This window comes from Alosa alosa, chromosome 7 (genome assembly GCF_017589495.1).
Source record: "Alosa alosa isolate M-15738 ecotype Scorff River chromosome 7, AALO_Geno_1.1, whole genome shotgun sequence".
Lineage (NCBI taxonomy): Eukaryota > Metazoa > Chordata > Actinopteri > Clupeiformes > Clupeidae > Alosa > Alosa alosa.
Window position 1 is genome coordinate 8,473,836 of NC_063195.1, and position 22,320 is coordinate 8,496,155.

At 42.6% G+C, this 22,320-nt stretch overlaps 2 protein-coding genes and 1 long non-coding RNA gene across 5 annotated transcripts; 2 read left to right on the top strand and 1 right to left on the bottom strand.

Annotated features, from left to right (window-relative positions):
- Nucleotides 1-742: 742 nt before the first annotated feature.
- Nucleotides 743-7,389, bottom strand: rnf11a (ring finger protein 11a). The gene is made up of 3 exons (XM_048248044.1): nt 7,269-7,389; nt 5,622-5,788; nt 743-2,012 (listed from the first exon to the last, which is right to left on the bottom strand). The coding sequence occupies exons 1-3, from the start codon at nt 7,365-7,367 to the stop codon at nt 1,841-1,843; spliced, it is 438 nt and encodes a 145-aa protein (XP_048104001.1). The 5' UTR covers nt 7,368-7,389; the 3' UTR covers nt 743-1,840.
- Nucleotides 7,321-17,509, top strand: rad23aa (RAD23 homolog A, nucleotide excision repair protein a). Of its 3 annotated transcripts, none has more exons than XM_048248000.1 (9): nt 7,321-7,451; nt 9,270-9,431; nt 9,989-10,227; nt 10,803-10,855; nt 11,253-11,380; nt 11,903-11,981; nt 13,695-13,825; nt 16,340-16,528; nt 17,031-17,509. In XM_048248000.1, exons 2-9 carry the CDS (start codon nt 9,420-9,422, stop codon nt 17,142-17,144), a joined length of 945 nt encoding a protein of 314 aa, XP_048103957.1. In that variant the 5' UTR covers nt 7,321-7,451; nt 9,270-9,419; the 3' UTR covers nt 17,145-17,509. The 3 variants fall into 3 exon arrangements, with proteins under 3 accessions (XP_048103957.1, XP_048103956.1, XP_048103955.1); XM_048247999.1 differs by lacking the exon at nt 7,321-7,451 and adding an exon at nt 8,043-8,348 and having other exon boundaries at nt 10,806-10,855; XM_048247998.1 differs by lacking the exon at nt 7,321-7,451 and adding an exon at nt 8,044-8,348.
- A 2,677-nt stretch (nt 17,510-20,186) lies between these two features.
- On the top strand, nt 20,187-22,199 carry LOC125297653. Its single transcript, XR_007194093.1, has 2 exons — nt 20,187-20,684; nt 20,716-22,199. It is a non-coding gene; the product is annotated as an uncharacterized LOC125297653 (long non-coding RNA).
- Nucleotides 22,200-22,320: the final 121 nt, after the last annotated feature.

A 22,320-nucleotide genomic window follows, 5' to 3' on the forward strand; every position in this document is an offset into this window, starting at 1 on the left:
AACAATATTGAACACAACAAGAGAAGACACACAAACAAAGCACGGTATATGAAACCAAAACAACGAAAACCATGTAAACAAATATAGGAAGATTCTAAACAACAACAAACAGCTCAGGCCTTGATGTCACTTCAGAGTCAGCCACACTTGAAGGTGTTATCACCCCCACACACACCTGTACAGGGAGGGCGCATGCCACATATATCTACAAAAGATCTCTAGATCACTTTTTTTTATTTTTTTTTATTATAAAGACATTGCATTCGAGTTTGAAGAGCCCTGTGCTTTTAGATTTAATGACATTCACAGCCATTTGGAAACAAAGAGGTGTGGTGTGGGAGCCAATCAGCATCCACTGTGCTTAACAATAGGGGACGGCTAATTGGCCGACTTGGGTAACGAGGAAGTGAAACTCACCCAATTAGGGTGCTGTAAGCATCTTAATCATGCTACCGATATTGCACATTTGGTCACCATGGGGATGACACAGGATGGAACCATGCAGATAGAATGCTGGAACCAACCGAGTAAAGTGATAGCGTATGGCCTTGCATCAGAGTCAATGCAAGCCAGTCGGGGTGCTTCTGTTCTTTGAAAGTTCGATAGCCCATAATAATAAACACAGAGTGGGACTCGAGCAGAATTCAGTAGAATTGCTCCTTCTAGCGTCTTCTCCACTGTCCAGCCAACACACGTATCCATCTCCCTCAAATCACAAACCATTTTACCCCCAAAAAAAAAAAAAAAAAAAAGAGAACATATCCTGTCTTCTTCGTCATTCTATACTCTACACTACAGTACCAAAGAAAAACACACACCACTGGCCCTAATGATCTCATTTCCATTGTCAGTCATTACCCCACTGACTAAGGCTCCAGCCACTCAGAAATCAACAAAACTAAACATATCCTCAGTCAAACTAATACTAAGCAACAACACAACCTCTGATTGGCTGTTGTGTTTTGAACGGCTCCAGTCATTGGTTTATAATGGGTGGTTGAAGCCCTGTGGGATACTCTGGCACACTTTCCTCCTTCATCTACCCCTCTTCTTCAGCCCCCTGAGGCTGACTCTGATGTTGGAGCAGAAAAGCTCATATCCACCATCAAACAAGCACCACCCAATAACGGATGCCCTGATTGGCTATTCCATGTTGGCACTGCTCTTAGTCATTACAGTTTTTCATTGTTGGGCCCCCTGTGTCATTCGCTCAACTGTGCAACAACAATTCCTGAATGGCTGATGTGTTTTGAAATGTTCCAGTCATTGGGTAGCTGATTCTGATATTATAGCAGATCCATCTCCTATTTGGACTTGTTGAGCAACAGATCTAATTTTCTTCCTCGATGTCCAGTAACTGTTTTTTTGGGACCGATTTGAGCGGAGATGACCGCTTTGGAAATTGTTTTTGGAAGCAGAGTGTAACAGTGGTGATCTTTGTCTAGGTTACAGGGAAAGGTGAAAGGTCAGATGAAAAGAGGTTACAGGTCGTCCTGTCTGACGTAGGGCAGTCATGGGTATGGGGTCAACAGGTTGGGAGGTCAAATTTGAGTGGTCTAGGACAGAACACAGGGCTCTCTGCAGTCGAACGTCAAAGGTCAGGGTTGAAAGGTCAGCTTCAGGCTGTAAGGAAGAGATGATGAGATGCGTCATGTGGTCAAGGCATCGAAGAGAACAGTCGAGGGCTCAGGAGGGTCTGGAGATAAAAGTGAAGGGTCAAAGGTTAGGGGTTGAAAGGTCAGGGTTGGTCTGGTAGGAGCAGAGCAGGGCGGCGTCCATGGGCTCACGGCAGGAGGGGCAGGTGAAGGAGCTAGAAGGGTCGAAGGTCATGGTTGAAAGGTCAGTTTGTCTGGTAGGAGCAGAGCAGGGCTGCGTCCACGGGCTCCAGGCAGGAGGGACAGGTGAAGGAGCGCATCAGCCAGGCGTCGATGCAGTCCACGTGGTAGGTGTGCAGACACGGCAGGTAGCGCACCGCATCACCCAGCTCAAAGTCCATCATGCAGATCACACACCTGGAGGAGAGAGAGAGAGAGAGAGAGAGAGAGAGAGAGAGAGAGAGAGAGAGAGAGAGAGAGAGAGAGAGAGAGAGAGAGAGGCAGAATACAGGTCAGGTACACACACACACACACGCGCTCTCTCACACACACACGTGCACTCTCACACACACACACACACACACTCTCACACACACACACACACACGCATATTGTTGCTTTGAAGGCTGGTAGGTGCTGCAGGTCAGGCAAAAGAAGCTTTGGTGAAGCATTGAACCACTTAGAACAGTTGATTCGAAAATGGGTTCATTACTCGAAGCTTCAGTAACAGCGTGGGCACGGCCACCACTGGTCAAAGCTTGGCCACCCTGCTGGCCCCCCCAGCTCCGTTCTGTGAAAAGTAAAAAAAAAAAAAGAATTGCTGCCGTTTTCGACAACACTTTGCAAAGCAGGGACTGAACCAATTACTGCACTCTATCTACGACCATTGGCCTAGTCAGGCAAGTGTAGCCTACGGTTCTGATCAAATCGTGAGTAGGCCTAGTGTAGCAGCAGCAGCAGCAGCGGGACAATTCAAGTCATCTGTTAAAAACACTTGACAGTAGACTACTACTTAACCTCAGTAACAACAGGTGAGTTGATGATGAGTTGGAACATTAATGCTAATAAGATGTTAGAATGTGTCACGAATCATAGCCAAGTGAGCTGCGTTAGGCTGTCCTTGTTAGGTAGGCTCTGACATTGACTTGTGGGGCTGATCAGAAATAATCGGATGCCCGCGGTAACGCTGTTACAAAAATATTTCGATAAAATTTGGGTGAAATGCAAGCATATTAGGCACATATCTCCGGATGACTCCAATAAAAGTAGTCTAATAGGGCCTAGCCTAGGCTACTTTATAAAAAACATAATTTGCTGACTGCGTGGTTCTTGCCATAGCTGGTCAGGCAGAGGCAGGCTGCTTTGCCTGAGTTCTTTGTTACATTGCTCCAGAACTGTTCATTGCAGCAAGATGAAACCTTAATGGCGTGACAGAGCAGAAGTGGGGCTTTCCAACGAGACTAAACACTTGTCTGTGCGATCAAGTATGATTTTTTTTTTTAAAAATCAAATTGATTCATATTTACAGTTCACCTGCGCACCCATTACTCTCGTTTGAATTACTCACGAACCCGTGATCGCATAGATATGGCAAGCATATCAGAAGAAAGAGGAGACACAGGGCTATGTATTGGTACAAAGATTGGTACAAAGAACATCATGTACAAAACCCAACGTTGCACACCTATTACTCTCGTTTGAATTAGGCTCTACTCACGAACCCGTGATCAGATCGGATAGATAGGCCTATGCCACGCATGTCAGATGAAAGAGGAGACACGGAGCTATCATTTGATACCAAGTACATAATTCTGGGTTAAAAAAAGACGAAATGACATCAAAATAATAACTTCATATAGCTCGACTTACCCCACGTTTTTGTACGTTTTTGTAAGCATGTTCATAATCCAATGCTATCATGTGTTTCTCTATGGCAAAGTATGTTCATAATACGGTTTTGAGATCCCAGCAAATTTCTGCATGGCATCTAATTCGAGACTCACATTGCATCCCAATTTATTCGACAAAGAAACACCTTTTTGCCTTCACTTTGTTCATGACAATGCAGTAAAAAGTTGTTTTAGAATCATCATGAGTGTACACACAGAACACGCAAACTCGGGTTCAGTCAGGTAAGATCAGTTCGTGTCACAGATATGGAGCGCAGAAAGGTCATTTTTCATTACTAAATAAAAAAATGGCATTTATTTCTGTAAGGCGCACACCACATGTCTGTAAATTGTCAGCCCCAAAGCCCCCCTCCACCATGGTTCTTATATTGCCAGATTCAGGACAGTCTGCCCTACACAGTCATATCGTAACACCCCCAATTATCACCACTTTTGTTCAGAAATTCTAAAACAACGATGTTTTTTAACACTTCAAAATAACATTTACTAAATGAACCTTACATTTTTCAGTAGCCATAGTTGTGTAGATTTGAACAAAATCTGGTTTGGTTCTTAACGGGAGGATTTACTGCCTGAAATATCCGATTTTGTTTACCACTGGAGTTATAGTGCTGGCCTGATGGGTCGCCTATTTACACCGTTTCAATGGCACATGGGCGGTTAGACCGAGAATTCTCGTCGTGAAATTAAAATTCCACTGGAGCTCCAAGCGGTTGTGTACACGCAGCCTTACAACACTGTTTACAGCTCCTCGAGTCACAGTAAAATGTCATTTTTGGTACATAGCTAATTTAGATACACCTATGTTGTGGGTGGTTGCGTTTCTATAGGAGTCCGCTGTCTTGGTTTGTATAGAAATGGATATTAAGTGACACATACACGCAAGACGGTGGAAATACGGGACCGGTGGAAATAGGGGGAGTTCCGATACCCAGCTGACACAGTCATATCCAGTTGACAGAGATAGGCTACATTTCAAAATAAGAATGGTATAATAAGCTTTTTGTCTTTGTATTATTTAAAAATCAAAACCAAATCAATGCAAGTATTAGATCTGGGTAGCCTAGACTGTTCTGGAAAAAATATAGCATGTGTAAATGGCACTTACAATGACCAGGATAAATGCTTATAACTAAAGGTAGTGAGAATGGCCAAAAATAGAGTAGGGCTCATAGGGCTAAATAAAAACAAATGGCGTTTATTTCCGTAAGGCACACACCACATATTTTTCACATTTGCTCAGCCCCAGAGAATCCCTCCACCATGGCAATGATATTGCCAGATTCAGGACAGTCTGCCCTACACACACATGTGCCAGCTGACAGTTTGCAGTGGTGAGATACATGTCAAAATATAAGAATTTTTATAATACACTTTTTGTATTTTATATATTATTTAAAAATCAAAATTAAATCAATGCATGTATTAATACATGAAATACAACAATGTATAGCATGTGTGTATGGCACTTACATTGACCAGGATAAATGCTTCTAACTAAAGGTAGTGAAAAAGCCCTTAAAACAGTCTAGGGTTCTAAGGGTTAATTTCTTATTTCAGAGCCATGTTACTTACAGCCAAGTACTTGGAGTGGATATCAGAAAGAAATATAGTTTGGCCATCAGTATAAGATTAAATATCTGCATACAATATTTGTAGTAGTTTAGTATTGTTCTTTAACATCATTTGAATAAGACTGATTAAGTAAGGTTCATTATCATAATGTACTTTTTTATAGCATTGGCCTATTTATGGAAAATGTGTTGGAATGGACAACAAACTGACCTGTGTATCAGTGTTAGCTTTACACAATTTATTGACATTTTTAAAATAGGCTATCCTAATCTTCAAAACTGTTTGAGTAGTTTTTAAATAGTAGTTTTGATTCCCAAGTGCCACCCCAATAAAAAGTCTGGACCCAGCTGGCCCCCCCTATAAAATAATCCTGGCTACGCCCCTGCATGCATGCACGCACGCACGCACGTATGCACGCACACACACTCACACACACAGTGCGCGCGCACACACACACACACACACACACACACAGTGCGCGCGCACACACACACACACACAGTGCGCGCGCACACACACACACACACACAGAGGTACGTACTCTTTGTTCCTCTTGTCGGGGTGCTGTTGTGAGGGCTGGTAGATGCCGCGGGGCAGGTGCTGGATGAGGCCGATCCGCAGGGCCAATCTGACCTGCTCCTCCTCGCTCAGCTGGGGCGGATGACCGCCCAACGGCTGGAACACCGGGACATGCTGAGCAGCACGCTCCTGATGCAGCGACACGCACACACACACACAGTGTATGATGAAAACAGTTCCCACATGCATGGAGTATGATGTACTCAGACGACACAAACATATATATATATATATTTATATATATATTAATCTACAAGGCATATCTATGCAACGCCTTCTAGAAAGCAGTTAAACATTCCTATAATCATTCTAGAATCCATTGTCATGCTGAAATCAACCCAGATTAAAAGTCATGTTGTTTAACACTTTAACTAGCTCAACTAACATGTCAAGAAGACAGTTCATATAATCAATCTATTGCATACAGCAGAGAGAGAGACTACTGCAGTTTAGTAGATCATCATTTAACCACAACCTCCAATAAGTTCCATTTAGACAAAACTATTCATTTTGCCGTAGAAAACCCAGCCTGTACTGCATTAGGCAACTAGATTAGACCGTCTGGAAAGGCAGACGTCTTGTGTGAGTCACCAGACGTGTTGGTTGGGGTGAAGGGCTCCTGAGCACTCTCCCGTCTCTTAGCCCAGCACCGTGGGAAATGTCTGATAGGGCACACGCTCAGCAGCATTCTATTTTTAGAGCACTTCACTACGATAACCATCAGCTACTGCTCCGGTGTACAGAGAAGATTATCTAGCTACACAGCATTGCTTTCTAACAGTGGGAATAAAGGCTAATGAGGTTTTTTTTTTTTTCACAAAAAAAGGCTACAGGGTTTAGGCTACTGTTTCTGGATCATAGGACATGCGAAACAAAGACATATATATATTACTGTTTCCAACTGGACATGGATTGAGCCACATTTTACATGAAAAGCTCTTAAAAATGACAAAAAAGTTCTGTTTTAGTCCAGGACTTTTTATAAATCCAGTCCTGAGAACCCAAGATGAAGGCTGTACCAGGTCACTTAAGAGGAGCACCTGCCTGCTTCAACAGAATCTCTCTCTCTCTCTCTCTCTCTCTCTCTCTCTCTCTGACAAAGCATCTCTGCTGTGAAGAACTTCTGTTTTCAGTAGGATATGGAACATGAGTAGGCTATGAGTGTTTCTTAAATGTTTCCTTGAGATTCTGTCTAACTAGCAGAACTGACCCTGTTAAAAGAGTAAATGATATATCATTCCTTGCAAGGCGACTTAAGTTTCTTGTAGCCTATATCTAATATATCATATAGCCTACACACAGGCTATATCACTTTTGCTTCATACATATCAAGTTTCTACTGCTTCCAGCTGCAGAGAATGCACGAGAACTCTGTTGCAACCCTATGATTGCAACACAACACGCGGTATCACAAAAGTCTAGAGGTTGAACTTTTGGAGTAGTCTAGTTTCAAGAAATCCAAGTTGGCCTACTCTGGAACTTTCATAAAATGACACACTTTCTTTTCCAAACAGTCCCTTGTTCAGCAGTATGCTACTTTAGCTTGCTCTGTCTTGTGAATCTACAGTAGCCCCTGGACCTCTTTGAGAGCCCTACTTCACGTCAGCACCTGGTAAGGCGGTGGCGGTTCTCCTGGTAGACTGGCTCCTTCGGAGTCGTTCAGAAGAGACAGGTCATCTGCACTCTGCGACGACAGACAATTCCCCATTGAAAATGAACCAGGAGCGACGAAGGACAGTTCCACCAAACCTCGGAGTCGGACAAGGCAGGAGTGAGATGAAACGAAATCCACGTAAGCCGTTGCCAATTTGATATATAAATATGTTACTAGCTGGCTATGGTTTAGAATAACAAGCTACGTTTTTTTTTTTTTTTTTTTTTTTTAAATGCTAACCTGGCGTTAAGTAAAAACTAATGTTACCCCGACTGTTGCATTAGCTTGTAAGCTAATCGCCATGTATCAAAGATAGCCTACTACGTTTTCAAAGCAATGTCAGCGGGTTGCCACTGTGAGCAACGTTGTACAACATGCATTTGACATGTGTATTGTGCCTTGCAAACAGCTGTCTAATATTTTTAGGTAAGACCTCTTGACGACTCCATCTCTCCTTTCGCTGTGTTTACAAACTCTTGGAGCGGATGTGGCGTCGTGGTGCACTCTGGGATATGTAGTTAGAGCGGATTTATGACTTTTTCATACGTTGATTGTGTACGTTTATCGAACATTGTCAAGTATCTAAAAGTTGTTGTTTGTATCACATTTATACACATTGTCTGAAGTTATATGGGATTGCGTGATCGGGCTTTGTGAAAAATATGATACTTCCAAAAAGAAAATACGAGAATGAGGAAAAGACTGGCTGTAGATGGCAGTGGTGAGCTTCATGAGATTGCAATGTTCAAAGCGAACAGTAGAAGAAGTGGGCCAGGCGTATGTTGTCTCCCACGAGCCAAAAACTTCGTTGTTAAGCGTGTATAATCTTGTCGTTATCCCATCGACTGCCGTTACCTGGAGTCTTAAGTGGTAATTTGTCAGTCTGTACGTTGGTGCTGAGGATAGCTGAGAGTTTGGAGAGAAGTGTCATTTCACATCGGTGAAGTGTTACCACAAGCAGACGGAAAGATGCAGATCACGCTAAAGACGCTGCAACAACAAACTTTCCAAATTGAAATCAATGAAGACCTAACAGTAAGCGAGTAACGTTAGCGACGTAGTTATACCTGTGTTCACGTGTGTGTCTGTCTAGTTTAGGTCGCTGACTTGGTTTATGTAGTGACATCTAATGTTATTTATTTCGTTAGTTTACAGGAATGCAGTGGAAATCAGCATGCTTATAAGAACTGCTAGCGACCACTATGTCAAACTAGCTAGCAAGCTACTGACGTTAACGTCAGCTAGCTGGAATATTATTGGCACTGAAACATCTGTCATCATGTTAGCTAGCAAACAGACGAACCGATTAACATGTTTGTTTCCATCATTAAAATACCAACAATGGGCATTGCATGTTGGGGTGTTGTGAATTAAGAAATTAGAAAAGCAGTAACTGGGAATGATTTTTTCCATTTTTGGCGATGTTAACGTTACCCAACATGCTAAATAGCTAATAGTAGCACGCTAACTAGCATCCGTGCTAGCAGATGGACGCACTTCCAGGGGCAAAAGGCATATTAAAACAGCGTGACTATGAATGTTTTATACGTCTCTGATATTACCGCCAGCCTTCTGCATTTACACAACGAAGTGTATTTGTCTGTAGCTGAGTATAGTTTTATTCTATCGTAAATTAGGTGGCATTATCTAGGCCACGTGAATGACACAGCGACTAAACCAAGCAGTGAATTGGCGTTATTTGAAAGGCACAGGCTAACTCCTCAGACATAACATACAATTGACCACTGTGGAACAGAGCAGCAAATACGAGCTGTCATCGAATGTGTGGCTTAGACGAACAGCCATTTATTTGATTCTTGTCGACAGGAAGGGAACTAACATTACGCTAAAATATATATCCGACCATCCTGCCCGCGGTCTTTCTGTCGTTCCATATCCAAGCTACATGTATGCTTCAGTTACATCTTTCGACTGCTTGGTGTTTCTTTCCTGCAGGTGAAGGTTCTGAAGGAGCGAATCGAGGCGGAGAAAGGCAAGGATAACTTTCCCGTCACGGGACTGAAGCTCATTTATGCAGGCAAGATCTTGCAAGATGACACCCCCATCAAAGAGTATAAGATCGACGAGAAGAACTTTGTGGTGGTGATGGTGTCTAAGGTTGGTAGAGCCATCCTGTTTGTAGCTGTAGCTTGACCCAGTCACCATTTTGGAAGTGACCCTGACCCACTGAGTTTACTGCAAAACATTTGTCTTCATGTTTAAGTTTGTACTTTTGAATGAACCCCAGGAAGACTGGCGACCTCTGGATGAAAAGCCAATCCAATAGGGATTTGAATAAATACAAATAATTATGTTTTCATCGACACTCAATCAATCACACTCCCTTTCTGTCTCTGTCCTGAATTATCTGTGCATCTGCACAATGTTTGTTTTTTTTTCCATTCTGCATCTCCCCACACACACACACACACACACACACAAACAAACAATCCTCAATGCACTTTATTGGTGTGGCCATTTAAATGGAAATGGTGTTGCTACACTTTCTACAAATATAGAAAACAACACAATCTGAAGTTCACTCTCCATTTCTCTGTTCTGCGTAGGCCAAACCTCTGAAGTTCTGTCTCTGTTCTGCGTAGGCCAAACCTCTGAAGTTCTCTCTCTGTTCTGCGTAGGCCAAACCTCTAAAGTTCTGTCTCTGTTCTGCGTAGGCCAAACCTCCTCCTGCTCCCTCATCTCCCCCTGAACCCCCCAAGAGTGAGGCGTCTGCGTCAGCATCAGCAGGGGCGGCAGCCACTGCAGCAGCGGCAGCGGGTCCCACGGCAACGGGTCCCACGGCAACGCCACCCCCTTCACGCCCCGTCCACGCCGCCATCCCCGATGAGGACCGGCCCGCCACCCAACCGCCGCCACAGACGACGCCGACGCCAACGACGCCAGTCTCTCAGGGGTAAGGCTGGATGAGAGCTCAACTCTGGCTACCACGTGACTATGGACCTTTTTCCACAGCAGCCATTTTTGAACTGAAATTTATGGCAGACCCAGGTGTTACTAATGACATTAATTAACCCTTAAAGGTGTGGGTTTTTGAACATTCCAACATAAGATTCCCTTCCGCAACAATTGAAGGTTCTAAAATTCTATGTTGAATTTAATAAACCCAGATATTCTTTAGAACGTTCACTATTACTAATGACATTAATTAAGGTTCTGATTCTGCTACACATGAACTGAACAGACCCCACTCCGGTATAACACCTGTGCTTGCCCTACTTTCTAATGGCAAAATGGTTGCTGTGGAAAAGGGCAACCATCATCATCGGTCTTATTTGCGTAGAAATTCTGCATGATTATTGGCAAAAATAACAAACACTATTTACATTTGGAACAAAACAATCAGAACATTAACATTATTTCATCTCTCTTCTCTTTCATCTCTCTCTCTCTCTCTCCTATCTCTCTCTCTTCTCTCTTTCTCTTCTATCTCTCTCTCACTCTCTCTCTCACTCTTTCTATTCTCTCCAGCAGGCCGGCTCCATCGACAGAAGGTTTTGGTCATCTGGCATTATCAGCTCTGGGTGAGTTCCATACAGTCTGTCTGTCCGTCCCAGGGGTGTCAAGCTCATTACACAGGGGTTCGGATTGGTTGTTGTCATTGTTCTGCAGGGGTATCAGAGTGTTGTGTGGTGATCTACTCCTTTATTTTACCTACTGATGAGCAAACAAGTACATCATGTACTGCAATCATATACTGCTCTTTCTCTCGTCAAATACCCTACCTTCCATGTCAGTTTGTTCAGCCCTCTCCTTCCTTAGGATGGTTAGTAGTGCTAGGTTTAATCAATTTATCATATGTAGAGATATTGCTTTATTACACAACCACTACCCAAGGTGAAAGAGCTTGTTGTTGTATGAGTTACTTCATACATATGTGTGACAACTTCTGACGTGTGTGTGTGTGTGTGTGTGTTATAGTGACGGGCCCGGCGTACGAGGCGATGGTTACTGAGATCATGTCGATGGGTTATGAGCGGGATCGTGTGGAGGCGGCCCTGAGAGCCAGCTTCAACAACCCTGACCGCGCCGTGGAGTACCTCCTCACTGTGAGCATCACACACACACGAGCACGCACACACACACACACACACACACACACACACACACACACACACACTCTCCTTCTCTCCCCACCATGAGTTCTCTCTCTCTCTTTTTCTCTCTCTGCGCTCATAAATCCAAACATTCACAATTGTGCAAACAAGGACTGTTGTTGGCACATAGAAGACAACTGGCTAAATTTCTATTTAATCCGGTTAGCGTCATTAGCACGCTGCATACATTTGTTTTGTTCAAGACCGTTGCATTCAAGTAAAAGTATTTTCCCAGATTTAAAACGGCCTGTCCCAAGGAGAAAAAGTATTTGTTTGAAACTTGAACACACGTGAACAGTCCACAGTCGATCGTCAACTTGAATGTACGATTGCTGCGGAGTGTTCTCTGTTGCTCATGGAAATTAAATTAAATTGGATTAGTATAGCAGCTGTGCATTGACTGTTGTTGTGTGTGTGTGTGTGTGTGTGTGTGTGTGTTTGTTTGTTTGTTAATGGCATTCTACTCACTTGCAGGGAATCCCAACGACCGTCCCAGTGCAAGAGACGAGCCCACCCACAGCAAACCTGTCCTCAGAGACACACTCGTCAGAAGGTAGGTGCACACACACACACAGACCTGATCTCAAACCGAGGCAAAATTTTGCTCACATTTGCGAGTGCAAATATCTATGTGTGAATTTTTGTTTTTTAGTCGCACAGGAACGATGACTTTAACACTTTAATGAAATGATTACATAATCCAATGCTAATGCTGTGTGAAGGTGAGGCCATCCTTAAAAATATTTTTGTTTGCAGTAACAGCCAAAAAAAATTAAAAATGGGTCGGTAGGTAGGTCAATATTTTTTTTTCAAGATTCAAAGTAAAAAAAAAAAAGTACAATTTTGGTCATGGTGATTACGTAGGAATGAATTTACACAAATGTGCATATCGTGGACGTAACTGACTGGATCTTCAACCCGCGGCCTTCAGGCTAACCATTGCAAACCTCATTCTGATGCAGGTTATATAGACCAGCCTCAAACTTCTCAAACTTCTTTGACCTGAGGCCCGGTCATGGCAGACTTTTGGGTCATAGGGCTCATATACATGTACCCAGAAAGAAGGCTACAATAGCTCTTGGCCACGTTATATTGAAATTTGACTATACAATACTCAATGCTATACAGTGTATTATACAGTATCTGCTCTGTTTCTAAGGAAGTTCCAAAAAAACAACGCCGTTCTATTAAGTTTCGTTAAATAAATAAATAGCCTTCCAACAGGTTGAAGCGAGCTTTGATACCAACGCTATCGATTAGTTTCAGTTTCTCTCACAAGAGACGCCAAGATTGAATGAATGCTCATACCACCACTTAATTGTAGGGCTCCATGTTTAATGACATCGATAGCAGAAACGTTTGTTTTCTTTTTTTGTCGATCCGCGGTTTCTTGATCAACTGCGCAGCAAATTATCAGATGAAGCACCGGCCTAATTTCACTCCACGACTCCAGCGGACCAGCAGTTTCCATGTTATGGACCCATATTTTGAGAAATGCTGAATAGACCACAACCAATTTCAATACTCCGACACGGTCACCAAGTAGACTAAGGGGAGAAGGGATGAGAAAAAGATCTGGCCACAGTTCTTCCAGAACTTCGGCCAAGTAAAAGCTGCTATCAGTTTGTGTGAATGAAACGGTTTAGGCCATAGTGTGGCATGCATAAAACCAATGGTGTAGAGATGACGCCACAGGGTTTTTTTTTTAAGTGAGCCACGTTTGCATGTAGGCAATTTGTATTCACAATACTTGGGCCTACTTAAAGAAATATTATTTTATTGCATTTGTATTGGTTGTTTAGAGTAAAAAAAACAATCGGTCGGTATTAACGCAAGTTTACAACCGGCAAGTCGGTCGGACTAAAAGGGGGAAAAAAAATATATTTGGGTCGGTTCTAAATTAACAGGGTCGGTCGGGTTACGGCAAACGAAAATATTTTTAAGGATGGCCTGACCAAGTGTTTCTTAACTTAATAATAACCAAGTTATTATTAAGTTAATTGTTATTAAAGTTGTTATATTCCTTCAATCTGTGGATGTAATGCATGTACTGTTGCCATGTATCATGTGTGTCAGTGAGGCAATAACTGATTCAATAAACATGTATTAAAACCACCTCACACTCTTTTCTTTCTTTCTTTTTTTCTTTCTTTCTTTCTTTCTTTCTTTCTTTCTTTCTCTCTCCCCAATCCCTCTCTCTCTCTCTCTCTCTCTCTCTCTCTCTCATGCTCTCTCTCTCTCTATCTCTCTCTCTGCGTGTCTGTAGGTGAGAACCCTCTGGAGTTCCTGCGTTCTCAGGCCCAGTTCCAGAGCATGCGGCAGGTGATCCAACAGAACCCCTCTCTGCTGCCCGCCCTCCTCCAGCAGCTGGGGCAGGACAACCCAGCGCTACTGCAGGTAACACACACACACACACACACACACACACACACAACCCAGCGCTACTGCAGGTAACACACACACACACACACACACACACACACACACACACACACAACCCAGCGCTACTGCAGGTAACACACACACACACACAACCAAGCCAGCTACTGCAGGTAACACACACACACACACAACCCAGCGCTACTGCAGGTAACACACACACACACACACACAACCACAACCCAGCGCTACTGCAGGTAACACACACACACACACACACACACACACAACCACACAACCCAGCGCTACTGCAGGTAACACACACACACACACACACACACACACAACCCAGCGCTACTGCAGGTAACACACACACACACACACACACACAAAACCAGCTACTGCAGGTAACACACACACACACACACACACACACACACACACACACACACACACACACAACCCAGCGCTACTGCAGGTAACACACACACAAGCTCACAATGAACACATATAAACACTAGTGCTGTCAGTTAAACACGTTATTAACGGCGTTAACGGAAACCTATTTTAACGGCGTCAGTTTTTTTATCGCGAGATTAACGTTCATTTTGGTGTAACAAACTTTTGTAGTTTTTTCACATGCTGTTGCAACAATTAGTAACGTTAGAACAAATACAACACCACACCGATCTAGCCAGACCGGAAACTAAACAATACGCACTGACGAATGGAATGGAACAGAACGTTGTATGTGCTGCATACACGCCTCCTTTTAGGGGGAAGATGACTGATATAATGGAAATCTATGCTGCATCAAAGTGGAGAGCGAAACGTGGTTATAGTAAACTTACTAAATCTTGAAACAAACATGAATAAAAGGCACAAAATAAGGTTGGTGTAAGAGTTATCTGTGTGTTTATGGGATTAATGTGACCATGTTCCTATGTTTTGCTCTCTCCAGTTTACTAACAGGAGTGTCACGAATGTATCGATAGGCACAGTCAAACTGCCCGTGGCTGACTAATTAAGTTCAGCAAGCTTAACTTTACATGTCATAACATCAACTAAACATAAGTCACACATTCATTCTATCACTTGTAATATGAACGTAGCCTATTTCCTACAACTAGGTGAGATAATTGGCTATGTTATACTGAAGTTCCACAGTTAGCTAGCTAGCAAGCTAACCGTTTTGCATGGGATATTGGGACTTAAGTGTACATGCTAAATTTGTATAATACATGGGGTATTGCAAACGAATAAGGTTGGTAATGTACATCGTTTCGACATGAGTAAGTTACATAAACACAATTCTTCATAACTGCCGTGTTAGTAAAATGATTGAATGTCCTGTGAATTAATAACTAGATGTAATGTCAACGTGTGATTACTAGCTGTCTTTCAATTATATAATGTTAACATGGTTTCCGCTAAAATAGGGCGTGATGCAGATCAAATGTATCTTTATGATGATGCGCCTTTAATAGGCTACGTAAAGGCATGCTGCACACACTTGGTTGGGATAACGAGCCGGCCAAAGAGTAGTAGCCTAGGCTGACGCATTAGTTGTGTGCCGCCAAAGATTTTTTTCACCGTCACTTGTGCTTTCGACATTCATTTACATTAGATTCCATTCTTTTCAATACAACTCCGCACACCAGCATCGCACTTTGCAGCCGTGTAAATTCAATTATATTTGGTCGCTGCTCCATAAAATCCATTGTTCATCCAGTGTTTGCCTGTTAAAAACTTCGACGTTGATGAGTGTGGCAAGTGACAGTGCACCATAGACTGTAGACCTATAAAATGGCAATGCACTCATGTTGAAAAGTTCCTTATTTTCAACTGAACTCAAAGATAATGAATATAGTATGAATATCATATTTTCTGTTTGTTATGCCCTTTATAATGTGTGTAGGCCTACATTTTGTGCATGCACTTCTGCAGTAGCATTTATTTCAGTTTATATCAGCTATATTTCTGAAGAATATATTGTTTTGCCTCAGGTCTGCTGCACATCTTTTGAAATTTGATTTGAAATAATTCATTTGAATCCCAATCAAGATAAACAATAATTGCTTTATTGTTAATATGGACTCCTGGAAAGTTCAGAAATGCAAAATAATAGAATTTTAATCATATAATAAAATATGCTATTAATCGTGATTAACTATAGGAATTCAGCGATTAATCGTGATTCAAAATTTTAGTCGTTTGACAGCACTAATAAACACAAACACACACATACACAAGCACACACCACACACGCACACACACACGCACACTACGAACACACACACACTACGAACACACACACATGCGCGCACACGATGAACACATACATGCACGCACGCACGATGAACACGCACATACATACATACATACATACATACATACACACAATGAACACACACATACACACACACACGATGAACACACACATGCGCACGCACACCCACACACACACACATAGACATAGACACATAAATGAATACACACACACACACACCCTGTCCCCGTCTCTCCCTCCAGCAAATCAGCCAGCACCAGGAGCAGTTCATCCAGATGCTGAACGAGCCGCAGGGTGAGGGGGGGGACCTGGGGGAGGGGCTGGACACGGCCGACCCCTCGGAGCCCGGCGACCTGGGCGCCATGGTGGACGACCTCGCCTCCAGCAACTACATCCAGGTCACGGCCCAGGAGAAGGAGGCCATTGAGAGGGTGAGAGGATACCCACACACACGATGAACACACGCACACACACACGATGAACACCGCGCTGCACCACGATGAACACGCACACCGCATCGATGAACACGCGCCGCGATGAACACACGCGCGCCGCGATGAACAACACGCGCACCGCGATGAACACACGCACACGCACGATGAACACGCACACGCACGATGAACACACACACGCTGAACACACGCACGCACACACGCGCACACTCACACACACGCACACACGATGAACACACACGCACACGATGAACACACGCGCACACACACACACACACAATGAACACACACACACACACATAGCATAGATCAATGGTTATTTAACAAAAATGTACACTAGTACATTTGTACAGTAGTACAAAACTACTACAAAAACACAGATATGCACTAGCCATGTATCATGTGTTTCGATTGGGCGATGACACCATGGTTTGATTGATTCAATAAATCCCCCCTCCCCTCTCTCTCTCTCTCTCTACAGTTAAAAGCGTTGGGGTTCCCTGAGGCACTGGTGGTCCAGGCCTACTTCGCCTGTGAGAAGAACGAGAACCTCGCTGCCAACTTCCTCCTCAACCAGAACTTTGACGACGACTGAGCCAATGAGACAACACACGTTTGTGTGTATGTGTGTGTGTGTGTGTGAGAGAGAGAGAGAGAGAGAGAGAGAACGAGTGAGTGTCCTTGTCCGTTTACCCTCCAACAAACAGCTTAACGTGGACTTATGTATATACACACAGACACACACACACACACACACACACACTTATGCATGCACACATATACACATTTATATACACACACATAGAAAAACATATGAAGTCAAGCACACTAAACACACACACACACACACACTCTCTCTCTGACTGACGTACACACTTCTGGACACTACTAAGTGGAGTACAGGTGTATTGAAATGTGTTGGAGGCGTAAAAGATAGATCCTAAAAAAAACTCAAACATTTCAGTGGAATTCATTTTTTTGTATGCACTTGAGAGGCAGTGTGTTTGTGTAAGCGTCGTTTTTAGGGGGAAAGCAGTAATAATTTACTGCAAATATCAATAAGGCTTCATCACTGAGTAAAGAAACAAGGTGTGTGTGTGTTGATGAGCGCCTGCATGTCTATATAAGACGGTATGTACATTTTCATATAATTTTTACAAAATTATTTAAATATATAAGTAAGTATAGAAGAAAAATCAAAGTATGCTTTTGATTTGTTAATCTTAGCCATAGGAAAGAAAAAGGACTCTAAAATCTCCTGATATCTGGAGATGAACTTTGACCCCTGAACCACATAACTAATCCCAGTTAGAGCCAGTTGTGTTAATGTTAATAATCCCCAAAGAGCCAGTTGTGTTAACTCATTGAGTGCCAAAAACGTAATATTACGTTTTTCCTTCCCATGCGTTGAGTGCCAAAAACGTAATATTACGAAACTAGACACTCTAACACACCTTATATGTGATTTTGAAACTCTGTGATGAATGGAAATGAAATTTATGACGATCGAAAACTCATGAAAATGCACAATCTGGACATTTTATCTGGACATTTTATCATAACTCGGTTGCCGCTTTGGGTCGAATCAGTGACGCATGCACGTCAGGTCAAAACCAGGCCATTTTCGTAGGTCTATCACTAGGTGGCAGTCTCGCCAGGTCTCGCTGATCACTACCCGGAAAGTTAACACAAGTAAGTAACAGGCAACACTTCATATTTCATGAAAGATGTTATATCTCCATTTCTAGAAAAAAAACAGCGATTTTGATGGAAACTAGCCACTGTTTAGCTTGGGATTTCTCAGGAACAGAGGCGTGTTGAAATACACGGTTTGCACCCACCGAGAGCTTAAAGTCTCACCTTTTAATCGAGCCATTGTATGTGTTCATAGCTATAACACAGAATATGCTGTGGCTGTACAAAAATCATCAACAATGGTCTAGATTGCTGGCACTCTAGGAAAAAAGCTCCCGAAAACAGCTTGGCATTCAATGATTAATGTTAAACCCGATTTCATCAGGACGGTAGGGGGCGCCAGTGGCACAGTGCTCCTCACAGAGTGGAGTGGAGTGTGGTGCCAGTGATTTTCATTGGTTGGATTTGTGTGTGTGTGTGTGTTTTGACTGAAATGGCAGTGCTACACTGCAATGTTTATCTGATACACACATGTTCACCCTCTCGTGTCAACACCCCGTGAACCTTTCCTCTGGTGAGAGAAGGTGCTCTCCACTGTTGTTTAAATTATGTTAAAGAAAAAGTGTTCCAGCCAAGATCGAAGGGCCATTCACACCAGGAACAATAACTATAAAGATAACTATAACGATAATGTTTGTTATAGTTTACGTGTAGACGTCATCATTCATATTAGCTAGAAAAATATTTTTTGTTGTCGTTATCGTTCTCTGTGTGAACGGCTCTCATGGCTCTGGTCTTGTTCTGATCTGCCTCTTGTCTGGTCCTGGGCCCAGCTTTCCGAAAGCATCGTTAACCTAAGTAGTTCATAAAGTCCCTCTTATGAACATCTTTTAATTTTCAGACCATTTCCTGAGATGGTCGTTGTTTAAGAATGTTGTGAAAACAAGAACTCGCAAGATTTACGAGTGATCCCGAGATCTTAAGAATTGCTCTATTTAGTTGTAATAAATCACCTTTTAGCTTGAAAAGAAAATCCCATAAATTTCATGTTCATAAAAATGTGAAAACGGGCAAATGCGATTATGTTAAGGAACTAGACAAAGTTGGTCTGGTACAGTTATCAAATGAAAAAGGGTAAGAGAGTGAGGAAAATGTGGCTTACCTTACACAACCTGAATCAACGTCTATATTATTTACACATTTCTTTACTATCTTACTCAACCTTTTCCTCGTCTTCAAATTTCGTCTTTAGCGACACTCCAAAACACTATTGCGTCTAATATGTTCACACCTCATGTAACAAACAAATATGAAAACTGCGGAACAATCTAATCTTAAACAATTAGGCTAACGTTAGTTATGTCTGTGTGTGGCAGGGAATGGTCATATGAAATATGAAAATAAAGAAACTTGGACATCTGCATAAGTCAGTTACCATGTTATTCTGAATTTCAAGGCAGTTGTGACGTAACGTCACCTGATTTCAAAATTGTTAACGTGGACAGCTCCCCTTAACATCTTAGCAGCACTGCATGTGTGTTCACATTACGAGCATGTTCGAGAAACACACAGAAAAAACAAAAGTTGGAAAGATGAATCTGTAGAGAACATCCGTAGGTGCATACGTCCATTGCTATCAGGGAACCGGGTTCTTATCTGGCAGAATGCAGAGGTGTTCTCTTCTCACCAGAGGTGGCGCTTTGGAGTAAATCAGAGGTTGGGGTGGGCTTCAATTGTATCATACATACAAAGGTCAAGCGTCAGTGTTACTTAAAGGGAACTTGGCAACTATTCCAACGTAATAAACCCGTTTAGAAATCATTTGGATGGTTAAATGACCTGTTCCGGTGAAAATGGCGCCTATATAGGTATAGGGTCCCCAGGCGGAAAACCAACCTTGCAACATTGAGGCTACCGTCCCGGAAAGAGAAGTGAGAAACAAGAAACTCGTTTTAAATCGTGTTTCTAACCTTGTAACATCCACATAGTTCTGCCAAACTTATGCTAACCGTTCGCTAGCTTGTAAACAAATCCATGTGCTTTATCGTTACCTTTTCCCACAGTTTGAAATCGCATAATGCACAATTTCTCCAGCAGAGGGGGAAATCCTGCCAAGTTTCCCTTTAAGAAGTCATTGGATGAGTCCAATCCTAATTTGATCCCCTTTTTGACTTGTCACTTCAGAATGCACAGTAAGATGGCGGTCACGCTGATGGCGCTTTTTCCCCCCACCTCCAAAATGCGAGTATTCCAAAAATAGTGAGTGTTAAAAACTAAAGAGACAGATGTTACTCTCCATAGTATGGAAGTGAAGTGTTAACAGACATGCCTAACCAACATTTTAGGGTTTTTTTTTTTTTTATTGTTTGTTTATTTGTTTGTTTGTTTTTGTTTTTTTTTCTATGAAGAATTCACACTTTTGGATAGAGTGCACTGGGAAGTGAAACCCTAATAGTAGACTGTGACACGTATACCAGTATCACTTCTGATTTGATGGAAGGTTCCCAGAATCCCTTCTGATTGGATGGAAGGTTCCCAGAATCCCTTCTGATTGGATGGAAGGTTCACAGAGCTACTGCCTCTGGCTGACCATTGGTTTTGGGCGTGTAATTCCAAGTATGTGGTTTAGTTGGCCCAGCTACCTGGATGAGTTTAGTTGGCCTAGCTACCTGGATGAGTTTAGTTGGCCCAGCTACCTGGATGAGTTTAGTTGGCCCAGCTACCTGGATGAGTTTAGTTGGCCCAGCTACCTGGATGAGTTTGCTCAGACTGTGGGCCCTAACTTACATGCTGGGCAAAGCCTGTCTAGTTTTTCTGCATGAACCAGCAACATCATGTGACATGAGGGAGCTTTCAGCTGACCCTCCTTTGTTTGTGCTTAGGATCTTCCTCACGGTATTAAAATTAATACCGTTTTAATGTTTTTAAAGCAAGCTTTAGGTAGACGTGAGGCTTTGCCCGGCATTATATTAGGGCCCTTAGAGGTAAACCACTTAATAGAAGAACCCTGAGGTTTCATTTACCAAAACAAAGGTGAGGGGCTCAACATTTAGGAGGTTTACTGCTTATCCAGAGTTGGCATGTCCACGTTTATCACTGAACCACACACTTGATCTACCCACCATGTTCTAGATCAGAAGTTCTCAACCTTTCTCGAGCTAAGGCACACCAAAGGTCAAACCAAAAACAGAAAGACACACCAACTTCTAGTCTGATTATGAAGTATTGCACGCATTGTTATAGACCCTTTCAACAATAAAAACAAAAACAATGCTTGAACGTTCTGTTTGGTTCCCAATCTACTTCCTCTGCATTAAGATAACGGAATGTTAAAACGGAAGCCTTGTGGGGCCAACTATGACGCTGATAGTGGAACTCTCTTCAAAGGGTCTATAGGCGATAACAGGGGCGCTCATTCTCATTTCCACAGTTTTTCTACTCCGTGTTCATGAACTGAGACACCACAGTGATGTGCTCACATGCTGTTGACTGAGCTGCGTAATAGATCTGTAACAACTACTTTACGGCTACTTGAAACCGTTTTAATTAAGAGCTTGTGTCATCGATGCGTTTAAAATTAAGCCTGTTTCACAAGCCTGTATAATAGCGCATTGGGTTCCTTAAAATTCCACGGCACACTGGTTGAGAACCGCTGTTCTAGACTTCTGCTGCTGTTTGAGGTGCTGCGTGTGCGCTCTACCCAGTAGACGATGGGATGGATTGGGTTGGGTCCGGAGTGGTACCGCAGACGTGTAGGGTCCAATCCCGTCTGACTCCCTTGTCTCTCTTACTCCTTGGGCTGAAGAAATCCAAAGGCCTCATAAAACTGGAGCAACGAGAGTTTGACTGAGTTTGTTTTGTTTTTGTTTTTATTATTTTGTAACTGTACATAAATATTATTTTAAATTATATATATATATATATATATATACATATATGTCTGCACACCCTAGCCGATGTGTTTCTTTTTTTTTTTTATGTCTGTCAATGCTTGCATTAAAGCAGAAGGAATTGACATTTCCTTGACTGTGTGTGTTGACTGAATGTACTACATACCAAATAGGCGTGAGTGAGTGGCCGGTGACATTCATGTGGGCATAGATCTCTGAAGTTTGACTACAAAAATGACTTAAAAG